General features: G+C 33.1%; 2 protein-coding genes across 2 annotated transcripts; one reads left to right on the top strand and one right to left on the bottom strand.

The window, feature by feature from the left end:
- The first annotated feature begins 7230 nt into the window (after positions 1–7230).
- Positions 7231–8663, top strand: LOC102623347 (hypothetical protein). The gene is made up of 4 exons (XM_006480851.3): positions 7231–7794; positions 7922–8031; positions 8140–8258; positions 8368–8663. The coding sequence occupies exons 1-4, from the start codon at positions 7620–7622 to the stop codon at positions 8456–8458; spliced, it is 495 nt and encodes a 164-aa protein (XP_006480914.1). The 5' UTR covers positions 7231–7619; the 3' UTR covers positions 8459–8663.
- A 2693-nt stretch (positions 8664–11356) lies between these two features.
- Positions 11357–12336, bottom strand: LOC102623072 (glutathione S-transferase U8-like). Its single transcript, XM_006480850.4, has 2 exons — positions 11974–12336; positions 11357–11884 (listed from the first exon to the last, which is right to left on the bottom strand). The coding sequence occupies exons 1-2, from the start codon at positions 12280–12282 to the stop codon at positions 11537–11539; spliced, it is 657 nt and encodes a 218-aa protein (XP_006480913.1). The 5' UTR covers positions 12283–12336; the 3' UTR covers positions 11357–11536.
- Positions 12337–13541: the final 1205 nt, after the last annotated feature.

Here is a 13541-nt window from a genome sequence, read left to right as displayed (position 1 = left end):
ACAATGTATTATTAAGCACATCTTATTTATTTATTTATTTTTTTTTGTGCTGTGATGGACGGTCGAATCGTACTAAAACACCACGTTATGTTGAATCTTGTCGATTTCAAATTGTCTTTTTTCTCATCTTCTTACGTTCGTTAATGAATTTTTAATTCATGCAAGTAATACGTAATAGAAGGATGCCCTTTCCAATTGGGCGGCGGGTGCTGCATTTACAAAGCCTAGCAAAAGAACTTTCTAACATGGGAATCAATAAATAAACAACCCTTTTAAGAAATATTACCATTTGAACCCAAAAAAAAAAAAAAATTTGTCCCACTTTCGGTTTCGATCACCGCAGATACTTTATATAATTTGTATTGCTTAGTTTGCAAGACAAAATGGGGATCAAAAGGAATATAAACAAGAGCGGAAAATGATAAAAGAGCGGCGTGCATTCATGTTTGTCCTCTGTATTTGTGGGTAACATGTCGTTTTGTCGCTGTTGAGGCAAGCCAATGCAAATAACATAGCAGTGAGTTATTTAATTTTTCTCTTCCCAAAAAAAAAAAAAAAAAATTTTGAAGGCATGAAAAGTGCTTAGCCGGTACAATTTTTTTAAGGGTAGCCATTGAATTTGTAACATGAATTACTGAGTGATATGATAATGAATTTGCATATAAATTTGTACCATATAATTTACTCAACTTGAGTATTTAAAATTTTGTGGTTATAACATAGACAAAATGAAAATGAACTAGTTTATATTTTTTATATGCCAACTGTGCATATTTAAGCTTTATTCGTGATTCTATTGAAGATTGATATATTTGGTTTCGTTGCATTATTGTTGTTGTTTAAAAAAAAGAAAGAAAATGGAAAAATAGAAGTTTGTTTTCTTCTTTTACTCTTAAAAAATGCCACATATATGTGTGTGTTCGGATTGTCCCAAGCATTTTCAAGTAAGTTCCTAATAGATGGAGGCGGATCATCCCATTCGACAAAAATCTAAAATTCGATAAGTTTAAATTGGCACTAGATAATTAAAGTTGCATGAGAAATCTCCTCGTCCCTTTTAAATTATCCTTCGTTAAATAGATTGGTTTTTTTGACAAATGCAATGATGGATCATCCATTATAACTTAAAATATTTCAAATCTAACATTGAAAATTCCACGTCTAGAAAGAACTACAGAATGACCTAAGAATTTGAAAGACTGCCGCAATCACCTTAGATCTAAATCTACATAAAAAGGAAAAAAAAAAGCACCATAAATTCTAGATCCAATAAAAATATTCCTTGTTTCAAACAAAAATAAAATATAAAAAAAAATTCACCAGAGAGACCTCGCTTTCTTGCCAACAGAAATGAAAGAGATATATCCTCTCTCTTTCTCTGTTTTTTTTTCCAAGGAAGCCCAGTAGAGAGAGTGGGAAAGAAGGGTCTTTTCCAAAAATTCATGAAAACCGAAAGTTAACCTACAAAAAATTTATTGGATTAGTGACACTTAGACTCATGTGATATGATATGATCAAAGATATTAATTTCGACACTTGGCCTTATGTTAATTATTATCTAAGCAAATATGATTTTGAATTTGTGTGCAAGGAGTCAATATCATTACTTTTAAAGAATTTTAATGAATAGATTAAAAAAAAAGTTTATTTGAGTGATTTTGCTAAGTTCCAGTCAATGTAACTTACATTTTATATAAAATATACAAAATATTTATGAGATGGCAGCGGGATCTACTGTCACATTACAATGACTGTAACAAAATCCTAATTTTAAATTATTCTATTTGAATCGACTGTCTTTAATTAATTTTTTTGATTTTAAAAATTTTAATTTATTTCCTATTTCTGTTAAGAAGATTAAAAAAAAAAATTATCAACCGACCTCATTTACCCTAAATAAGATTTTATGATTCTACGCACAATTTGTAATCACGATAATTTGACGGGTAAAAGCTTGTTTAGTCCCTATATTATGAGCTTAGTGTCCATTTAATCCCTAAAAAAATTGGATTATCAAATTAAACCCAAAAATAAAATAAAAAACAAAAAAAGATATATATTAATTTTTGTGAAAGCTCTTGTGTGTCCAAAAAAATTTAATTTTGTAAAAAATTAAGATATCAATTTTTATTTTATTTTTTGGTGTTAAACTAGTAATTTAATTTTTCTTTTTAATAATGTTTAAAAAAAAGAATATTATTGTAATAGAGTAATATTGTAAAAATAAGTCAAAATGAATAAAAGGTAATGGCAAGAATGTCAATAATTTAATGATATGGATGCTTTGAGGTATTTTTAAAAATATAAGGACTAAACGGATACTAACTTCAAAATATAAGAACTAAACAAATACTAATTTTAAAGTATAAGGACTAAACGAACTTATACCCTAATTTAACCTAATGAAATACCACCACCAATGGCATTAGCACGTTGCAAAAGTTAAAATGATGGCGGCAAATTTTTGTGCAAGGCTTTAGGTTTAGGCGTTGAGCACGCGGTCGGATAATGTCGATTGGAGGGACTTTGATCCACGAATTAATTTTCCCTTTGATCCAAACAAGTGGGCCCATAATTTGCAGACCGAAGGATCTAGCACACCATTCGGTACCTCGCCTGATGACGCGCAATGAATGTTAGTCAACAAATTAGCTTCAAGGATCTTCTATCCGAGAATCCTTTTTATCTATATTTTATTTTATTTTATTTGTACCACTGCAACAATAATTGTTCTCATCGGCTGACATAAGTGCCTTGCTCTTTAAGATTAAGCTCCATCTTTATGCAATTTTAATAAAGGTTACGGCATGAATTGATATTCAATTAAGCTAACTTCGTGGAGTGTGGTGATTATCCGATTGTGTCATGACCTCTTTGAAGATCTATACGAAAATTCTGTAAATAGAATAGCCCTGAATGAGTGATCCAATCATCACCAAGAGTGATGAAAAAAGAAAAAAAAAATTAATTCAATTCCACTGAATTTGGAAATTAGCCACTACTTAGATGAATGTTGCGTGCCTTCGAAGAAGTCGAGGGTCCAATGACTTTATGTGTTTATTGTGTGCGAATGTTGATTTTTTTAAAAATATTTTGAAATAGATTCGACTCATTTTAGGTCTAAATATTCAAACTATCTTATCTTATAACTGATCGGAAAATTCCGACATATTAATAAATGTAAATATATGCAATTTACTTTGACATTTAAATTGAAATCATCTGAAATCCCAATATTTTAGTCTTTTTTTTTTTGGGTTGGCAACAAAAAAAAAAATTTAATTAATTAATTAATTTTGCTTTAGCATGATGAGATGAACCAGCGCGGTCCACTCCCGTACCCTGTAAGTGGTGCGTGAATCTTACATTACCATACTCACTCGATCTTCGTCACTGAGAACGACAGCCGGAGGCGAAAAGAAATATAATTATGAAAAAGCAAAGCCCTCAAAAAGGTCATTTTCTGAATCAGATCTTAAGAACATGACTGTGTAGTTAATAATTTTGACGAACATGACTTTTGTTTATATAATTGAAGCCGTGAGTGATGGCGAGTGGATTCCAGGTTGCGAAGTGGGTCTCTGAATTGATTCGTTATGGTCTCTCGCTAACGATATATAAGATCAGAATATATCAAAAATTGAGGGCCGTGTGCCAATAATACGGGTAACCTAATTATTTTGGATTCTTTTGAGTAAGCTTTAAGCTTGCTCGCATTATACCCTCTTCCTTGCTTTGTCTCCCTTTCCTTTTCTTCTTCTTCTTCTTTTTGTTGCTTTTTCAAAGGGTGGCCATGTAAATCGCAAAGTTAGGTCAGCTTCCATAACTAACCTTCTATTCACTACCTTTTCTCTTTTTTCCTAGGTTTCTTTTTCATTATTTTAGAAAATTTTTTGCAACATATTTGAGAGTATTTTCTTAAGAGAAAAGAAGTGATGATAAATCATATTATTGTGCCTAATTTTCCATGTCGTTCTAATAAGGCACCAATCCAATAATAATTCAAGCATTAGCATTTTAGAGAATACAAATTTAAACTCTTTTTTGTCCTTTTCAAACACTGATGGTATAAGGGTGAAATTTAAGCTAAGATAGAGCAAGTCTACTCCAATTTGTTTGAAAGGAGAAAACTACGTACCCTTAAATATCCGCTATATGATGATTGAACTCAAAGAAGACCCCACTTGAAAGCGATTTTAGTCATTTGAAATATTGATAGCTTAAATGTAAATTTGAGTTAAATTTTTAATAAATAATACTGTTAGAGATCCTAATGTTTAGGTTCCAAATAATTCATGAACGCTAATAAATAACTTAATGTGATGTCGTTATATTAAGTAAGACTCAAAATATCGGAATTTATGATATTATTAATTAACATAATACAATGCTATTTTGCTAAGAACCCAGTTCAAGCCTGCATAGTTACAAGTGGATCGGAAAACAATCATCTATATGATTCCAATAATTCAAGTGGTTGTGAGTAAATTCACAGTAATAAGTTGGTGCTCTTATCTCAAATCAATCTCTCATGGAACCATCATTAGTCCATTCTTTTTATACCAGAAAAATAGTCGGTGTAGGCCCCGACAGTCACATGGTTAGGCTACTGACAAAGTTGACGATGTTGTAAAGGAACAGAATAAACAACTAGCCCAAAAAAAAACCTGATTCTCACATGGTCATCAATCAGAGGCTGAGGTTGTCCACTGCAATTAAGTGAAACTATGTGCCGTCGGTTGATCGATTGAATCAACACCGTTGATTATAAATTGATCAGATGCCTTGCGCACGCAGCATGCTCTCTTTATTTATGCATGCAGACGCGACACGGTGGACGCAATCAAAGTGAAAACCATCACAGCAGGGCGTAATGGGAGACAATAAGATTAAAAGAAAAGAGTGGATTTGAGTCAAAAGGGTACACAGACAGCACCACAAAATCTTGGCTACAAAGCTTTCTTCTTTGATTCGATTGAATTTTAAAGTGGCGAGAAAATCACATTATTCGCACGTACATATTAATTCACATGAATTGTTTAGACCTAGCACCCGTGTCGTGTTGTCACGAGTCCTCGTGGCATTTTGTGTTCACATGCCTCGTGAAATAAGCTTTAAAATTGGAAACCAACAAAAAGCTTTAAAGGGGAGGCTACTACCATTGAATCATAGGGCAGTATTCACATCACGTGGCGCTGGCGGAGGGTAGAAAACGAGCATTATGTTCAATAATTACTTTGGTTAATCTTGTTAGCTGGTTAATTATGTTTATTTATGGCATCATTTTAATAGGATTCGGCAGGAATGCAAATGAGCAGCTGATCATTCATTATATTGTCATTATTAACATTAGTACTGATATTTAAAACAATCAGTCCCCAATAAAGAGACAGTTCATTAAGAGGGTTTGGTTTTACTAAACAATTTTGAAACATTATAGTCTTAGGTCATCCCTTAATTGCGGCTTATGATGTACAAGTTAACACGTTCATTGCAAGTTACACACGAGGAAGATGAAAAATAAATGTAACGCCGGATCCCATGTACCAGACTTATCCTAATTGCTTGATATTATTGTTGTTACAGTTCGTGGCCGCTGTGAGTGCAGCTAATGGCGCGCGTGTGCGAGACTAGAGACCAGCTGTAACAAGCTTCAGCACGTCTAATCATCAAGACTAAATCACAACCCACAGACAAATAAAGGTGCTTAAGTAATGTCAAATAATCATGATTAATTCTTCTTCTTCCCAATTCCAAGCAGGGGAAAGGAGGGAATATCGAGGGAGTTGTCGCCTTGATTAGCGGAATGGAATGGGGTTTTGTGTTTTGTGCCTGCAAGCTTGTCGTTTTATTGCTTTTAGTTTTTATTTTTAAAATAAGAAGAGTTAAAGTAAGAAGAGATCAGCGAGAGCTTCGTCGATTCTTTTCGAAAACTTTGACCATCTGTCCCCCCTGCAGCTTAAGCCTTTAAGCTTACACTCTTGACTCATGCAAATCTTCCACAGTGGTTACCAGTGAGTGAATGAACCCATGATCAAATACATCTTTTGAATCCAACGGTGATTCTAGTGGTGGTGGTGGTGGGCCACGTCTAGAAATAACATCGTAATGAGTGGGGTCAAACTAATCAAAGTTAGTTGCCAAACAATGTAGTACAAACATCAGTTAGATGTTTTATTAGTAACTTGTATTACGTGCCAGGCTTCTAGCCTACTAGAAAGCAAAAAAAAAAAAATATGCATAGCATTGACGCTCGGTACTATACGTAGATGCCTTCCTCGGATGACAAAAGTTAGAAGATGGAAGAGTAGGATTAAAGTTTTGTTTATGAGTGTTATCTTATCTTGAAAAAGTATATATTAATGGGTGCCATTATTTTATCTTGTAAAAGTATATATTAATGGGCGCCACTTAGATGTGAATATTTACCGTTCTTGATTGCCCTTTTATGAAAATTGAATTTTCAATTTGTGTATGTCTTATTAAAGACTGATTTAGATTCAGTTCTGAACTTATTTTTTCTCTAACCTTTTAAAAATATGTAAGTGTTACTTATTGGATGAGAATATAAAAATAATTAAATCTTAACGGCGTATTACTCTACATGCACATATGACAGGAGATTATAAATATTTGAGTACAAGTCGACTCAGCACTAAAACCAAATCCTACTAGAGACACCCCGTCGAGGATTTATAGGAACCTTTTGTGTAACACACAGAACTCAGAAGCCTAATTCAAAACTTCTTGTTGGGTTCAAGCTTCCAGTCCATTATTAAAGCCACGGGCTTTTTACATCTTCCTCAAAACGATAATGGGCTCATTGAAAAATACCTGCCTGGCCCAGGGCACCTGTTTGGTAGGCCCACGCATCGAAACCCAAATCCTCTTCATCCTCCTCATGGGAATGTTTTTTTTTTTAGTAATGATACAGCCACAAACTCTTATACAAATTTATTTTGTACAAACCGATGTGGCATGATAAGATTGATTGAATTAAATATCAGTTGGCCCACATGATTTGTTTTTATTAATTTATATTTTTATTCAACCAATGAATTAATGCCACGACGTTAGACCAACAATAAACTAACTTTTGCATTAGCTGTCAGCACATATGAGGAATGAAATTCAGCATCAGAGAACAATTGTACTAATATTACAAAGAAAAAAATGATAAAGACAAAGGAAGGTGCGAAGCAACTTCGCCAGTGCCAGTTCTATGCCTGGCCTAATCCTCGTTTATTTCATGACTTCAGCAAATTCTCCCATTATTTGTTGAATGTAATTTGCAATTCGCATTGATCTCGTAACGTGACGCAAATTTCAAGGGGTTGGCAAGAAGCAAAGCACATTACAGGACCAGTTCCACAATCTACCGTTATTTAAAATAACCATATGCGTACGTGGAGCGTGAAGATAAATTCTCAGCAAACTTTATTTACAAAAGCATCATCTTACTTTCAACGCTACTTTTGACATCAAGCTACATAAATAAAGTTGTTACGGCTCAAAGACAAAGACCCTATCACTTCTGAGAAACCTTGGCTTCATCTCTTAACGCTCTCACACAAGAGAGAAAGAAAGAAACTTCTTGCCTCTTTTCACTGTTCTGAAAAATGGCAGGGGACAGAAAGATCGGAGTGGCGCTGGACTTTTCGCCGAGCAGCAAATTTGCTCTATCATGGGCTGTTAATAACTTGCTTGATAAAGGTGACACTTTGTATATCATCCACATCAACCCCAATTCTCTTGACGAGTCTCGTAACCTCATGTGGGCTAAATCTGGTTCCCGTAAGTATATTTCTTTTTGCTTATTTTCTGACTAATATCAGTTTCTTTGATCTTTGGCCTTTCTTAGCTGGCTACTTATGATTTGATCTGGGAATTTTTTTTGTTTTTTTTGTTTTTTTTTTGCTAGCTCTTATTCCTCTGACTGAGTTCAGAGAGCCTGAGACTATGGAGAAGTACAATGTTAAAACTGACATTGATGCGCTTGATTTGCTTGACACTGCTTCTAGACAGAAAGAGGTAAATCTTTAACTTTTAGTTTTACTGGCCTTGGACATTAATTAATTAAATCGTTACTTTGTTATGGTTGGATCGAATGTTTAGAATTGTAATGATGTGATTTTGCAGGCGAATATTGTTGCCAAAATTTACTGGGGAGATGCAAGAGAGAGGTTGCTTGAAGCAATTGAAGATCTGAAGCTGGACTCTCTGGTTATGGGCAGCAGAGGACTTGGTACCGTTCGAAGGTATGAAATTTTCACTTTTGTCATTTTTGGTTCTTGCTTGTCACCTACGGTGATAAAGTGCGACACAGACGCATATTGATGGGTGGTTGGTTGATGAAATGAAATGTAGGATAATTTTGGGAAGTGTGAGCAACTATGTGATGACTCATGCACCTTGCCCGGTGACCATCGTCAAGGATCCAAGCTTCGGCAAGCACTGATCAAATATCACTAGGGCTTTAATTTACAGCCAATATCTTATGTTATCCTGAGTGAATTCGGGTTTCTTGTTTGGATTTCAGTATATTTATCGGTCATGTCCTGAACTTTTTTCACGTTTTGGAAGCAAATGGGGTTAAGGTGTATTCACCACCTTATTCCCCCTGGATTAGTATAAATAAAATTAGAACATATTTCTTTTGTGAACTCATTGATTTGTTAATTCATTAATGGCCATCCAAAGTGCCGAAACGCATGGCTTCAGAAAACCTGTGTCCCATCCATAGTACAAGGCTTTTTTATAACTTTGTCTGCTGCAGCATTATATATGAACAGAGGAATCTCGATCTGCATGCCAGCACTGATAGCGTTTGAGAAAATTTCATGTGCCATGCTGCATTTTTATTGGCGAGATGGGATCTACACGCGTACTGATTTTCGTCTAATAATGTTAAATAATATCAATGATTCAACAAACACACACACACATGGTTTGTTCATTTCAGGAACAGCCAAAGCCTAACTATTTGTGCGAGGGAAAGTTAAAGTCACGCTTTCTTCCCAATGCAAGTTGCTTCGCAGGCCCTGTCCAATTTCATATGTGAAAACATGGAAAAGAAAATAACACAATTTGTTTGACCTTTCAAGTTTCACCATCATCACATTATTTTCTTTCTCTTCTTTTGTTTTTTTTTTTGTTTTTTTTGTTTTTTCAAAATTTATTTCATTACATGAAACATAGATTACAATATTACATATGTCACGGTATATAGACAAGATCAGTTTAACTAAAGATAATTTATTACAACGATCAATTAGTTGAACTATTTTACTTCTACACTGAAGATTGGGATGAAGGCTTGTCCGTCACCATCAAATATTTATGCACATATACGAGTCGAGCTTTATAGTTGATTCTGTTGTCTGTTTTGTAGCATCCTCTTTCAACAGATTTGGTCCTTCAAATTGATATCGTGATGGATTTTCAGTAAAGATCCATTTAGATAGCACGAAATGCCCTAGATCTTAAATTGTGACTCGTAAGAAAAACCACGTTATAACACACAAAATAAAATACGATAAATAAAACCATCACAGATTTGAACATCTGAGTAGACTAAACAAACTAAAAATCGCCATTGTAAATTTAAAAATGTGTGAGTGGATTAACAAACCACTATAGATATGAAGATTTGAGTGGAGAAAAAACAAATAATAAAAAAGTAAGAAAAACAATTTAATTTCACCGGCCAAAAAGCAATTGAAAGAAAGAGGAATGATCGGGGCGAGGAGAAAGAGGTGATATCTTTCATTCGATTTGGATTTTCTCTTAATCTAATCTTTTTTAAATTTGTAAGAGATGTTGACACATGTTATTCTAATGATTTTATGGAGTGAGACTATTGGCACCTCCCTAAATATCTCTTAACATCCATTTTCTTAATTAACCCCATTAGAATGTTTTAAAAAATTATAAATTTTTTAACACATCCATCAATAACAAAAATATCATTAATTAAAACTTATTGTGTAAACCCCATTTTTTAATTTTTATTATTAAACCCCATTTTAATAATGAGGTCTCTTATATTTAAAAGAAAAAATGATAGGTTTTCATTTTTTCTATTGTAGTTATCGGTGGTAAATTTCTTACCCGAACATTAGAGGAAAAAACAACATTTTTAATTTTTAAAATGTTAGATTTTATAAAGAAAGAAAATTATTTGATTTTTGAGTGGAGGTTTAATTAGAAATTGTCATATTATTTAATTTTAATAAAAGTTAAAATTGTAAAAATAATTATTAGAGTTTTAAGAGGTATTTGGAAGGGCGTCAATAGTCCTATTCTTTTATGAATAAGATTTAATTTCACTGAGGTCAAACATACATTAACTCCAAATTTTTCTTCTTCTATTTTTGGTATTTCTTATTACTTTTTGCGGTTTTTTTCTCTCTCTCTACTTCCTTAATAGCAATACTTAATATTAGTAGAAGAAGACTTGCTATGACGAATATGGATAGTAAGTGTACAAAGAGTGTGAATACACTTGTTATATCAAATTGGCCATTTATCTATATATGCAAAAGAATAATAATTATCGCGCAACTATACAATGACTCTTTTGATTATATTTAAATAACGTGATAAGTTTCTATGGACCCTTCGCATATGGTTACTGAACAAACCAAAGATTTAAAAAAAACAAAATTTAAGTTGACTGAAGTTTACTAATGCGAGCATCCATGGCTACAATAATTAAAAAGCAGTTGGCTAAAACAGTGGCTACAATAATTACAGTTTTTCCCTTACTGGATGGTGAGTACAGAAAGAGCATTTGCAAACTTTATAAAAAGAAATACTGGGTACTAAAATAACTGTCTAAAATTCTAGATAATTAGACCTATGAGATGTTGAGCGTTGATATTATTTGTCCATCGATTATTTTGGACATGATCATTCTGCTATATCTTAATTTAAAGAGAAATTATTCGCGATTAATTTCATCTTTTTCTTAGATGTTGGCATATAATTTATTTCAATTATTTCTTTTAGCATATCCTTGAGTTAGTATAAGGAATGTGAGGAATCATAAACGAGATAAAGAAATCAAGTTTTTGAATTAAGAATCTATTATGGATTAAAATATTGTGTAGCCGGAGGATTTACATCCTTGCTATGTTATACTTTAATAGAGACCCTAGTCGACGACTAATTTCTAAAATGCCTATGAATATATTTTATGCTACATCTGAGACATGTAGCCTAAAATCGACCACATCAAAATCTCGTTATGGACCCTCAAGCCAATAAGATTACAATAACAAAAGGGATGCTTGCTTTGAGTTCTTAAATAATTTTAGGACAAGTTGGAGCTTAAAGATTGGTAGCTTATGTGGGGTTACTAGTAAAGTTGAACTTTGGCTACATTTTGAAAATGAAAGTAATAAAAAACCAAGCCTATAGTACAAAAAGAACTAGAATCAAGAGCAATCTGCCATGTTATTGTTATCTCTCTGTCGTTAACAAGCGTGTGTAGCTGAGATAACTTAACATCGTGTCTTAATTAACATCCTGATTTCTAACTAGAGAGTCCATAACGACGACGCATAAAGGAAATAAGTTTGTCTCTTGGGGGCAAACTTTCCCTGATGATACTGCAATTAACAAACTCTTCACTCCATCTGTATAATTTCGGAAACCTCTCTTCCGTAAACAACTTGACCTCAAGTGCTTCTTGAATGGCCCCGAGCCAAAAGCCTATGAAATTTGCAACAATATCAACCAGCCCAATCCTGTCTCCACCAAAGAACCTCCTATCTTTGAGCTCATTTTCTAGTGTTTTCAGGAGCTCACACGCCTCTCTTGTGGCCTCCTCCTCTCGTTCTTTCTCTTGGCACCCGTAAGCATTCCTCAGGGCAACCCTGCACTACATAAACGCAAAAAACAAGACCTCAGTTTTGATACCATGTTAGATTTAACCACTCGACTCAAAAGCTTAAGCTGTTGTCGGGGTACCTTTTCATCGATGAACTGGGCCCAGAAACGTGCATTTGCTCGTTCATGGGGATTTTCTGGCAAAATGGGATGGCCTTTCCAGGTGTCATCGATATATTCAAGTATGACACGTGACTCGGCAATTGGGTTCCCTTTGTGTACGAGAACTGGAACTTTTTTGTGAATTGAGTTGTACTGGAGAAGCAAAGGGCTCTTGTTAGAAAGATCTTCTTCTATGAATTCGTATTCAACACCTTTCAGTTTCAAAGCAATCTCTATTCTGTGACTGAAGAAGCTTCCCCATAGACCAAACAACTGCACTTCAGCCATAATAATTTTTGTCTTCTTATTTGACTTGCACTGAAAGGAGATATTGTTGCGTGCCTATTTATGAAGTGATGATACTTAGCAAAATTGAAGCATGCTTGTCCACTCATTTATTTGTTTATTTATTCATTTTTTTGGCACCCCTCAATATCCTTCTACATATCAAATTATAGTTTTGGCGACCACAGGGAAAGTGAAAAAAAAAAAAGATGATGAGATTGTGGAGAGTCCACTGAGGTTCTATTAGCATAAACCATCCGGTTAAACACTAATAAGATGCTTCATTAAACAATTGCTTCATGGTTTAATAAATAAGGGACCTGTCACCTGTGTAAAATTATGAGATAAATAAGTTAGGTGCATTGCATTTCCATTGTAGTTATACGGGTAAAAGCTTGTTTAGTTCATATATTATGAGGTTAGTGCCTATTTAATCCCTATATTTTTAAGAATACCTCAAAACGTTCTTGTTGTTAAATATTGACACTTGTGCCATTATTTTTTATTCTTTTTAGCATGCTTTTATAATATTACACTCTTACAGTAATGTTTTCTTTTTGGATATTAATAAAAAAATTGGATTATTAAATTAAACCCAAAAATAAAATAAAAAACAAAAAAGATATATATTAATTTTTGTTGAAGCTCATGTGTGTCCAAAAAAACTAATTTTGTGAAAAATTAAACTATCAATTTTTTAAGAAAAATTAATATTTTAACTCTCTGCAGAGTGTTCCACAAAAAATTATATATATATATATATTTTTTGGTGTGAAACTGATAAGTTAATTTTTCTTTTTAATAATGTCTAAAAAAAGAAACATTATTGTAATAGAGTAATATTGTAAAAATAAGTCAAAAGAAACATAAAGGTAATGGTAAAGATGTCAATAGGGATACTTTAGGGTATTTTTAAAAATATAAGAACTAAACGAACACTAACATCAAAATATAGAGAATAAATAAATTTTTACTCTAGTTATACTTACGGTGAAAGTAATTTCGTTGTGGATATTTAAGTCAGATTTTTTTTTTCTTTCTTCCTGTATTTGATAGGATGTTCCGTCTAATTGTATTTGCAAAAGGCTGTGTAAGATTCTTGGCCTCTATAAACATAGATTTATACGATTAATGTGTAATTGTAATACTTTTTCCTATTTCTGTTCTTTTAATGAAACTTCTGCAGAGAAGAATAAAAAAAAAAAAAAAAAAAAGAGTTAGGATACAAAGTTGATAATGGCAAATTTAGGATTACTTATAAG

This window comes from Citrus sinensis, chromosome 6 (assembly GCF_022201045.2).
Source record: "Citrus sinensis cultivar Valencia sweet orange chromosome 6, DVS_A1.0, whole genome shotgun sequence".
NCBI classification, from domain to species: domain Eukaryota; kingdom Viridiplantae; phylum Streptophyta; class Magnoliopsida; order Sapindales; family Rutaceae; genus Citrus; species Citrus sinensis.
The sequence above is the reverse complement of the archived record's forward strand: the minus strand, read 5'-3'. Positions and strand labels throughout refer to the sequence as shown.

What these genes read in the sequence shown, in the direction of transcription:
- LOC102623347 (XM_006480851.3), top strand. Translation starts at nt 7,620, where the DNA reads ATGGCAGGGGACAGAAAGATCGGAGTGGCGCTGGACTTTTCGCCGAGC. An exon ending in CTGCTTCTAGACAGAAAGAG is followed by an intron (nt 8,032 to 8,139) that starts GTAAATCTTTAA and finishes GTGATTTTGCAG; the next exon opens with GCGAATATTGTTGCCAAAAT. An exon ending in GGACTTGGTACCGTTCGAAG is followed by an intron (nt 8,259 to 8,367) that starts GTATGAAATTTT and finishes AATGAAATGTAG; the next exon opens with GATAATTTTGGGAAGTGTGA.
- LOC102623072 (XM_006480850.4), bottom strand. Translation starts at nt 12,282, where the DNA reads ATGGCTGAAGTGCAGTTGTTTGGTCTATGGGGAAGCTTCTTCAGTCAC. An exon ending in CCCAGTTCATCGATGAAAAG is followed by an intron (nt 11,885 to 11,973) that starts GTACCCCGACAA and finishes GCGTTTATGTAG; the next exon opens with TGCAGGGTTGCCCTGAGGAA.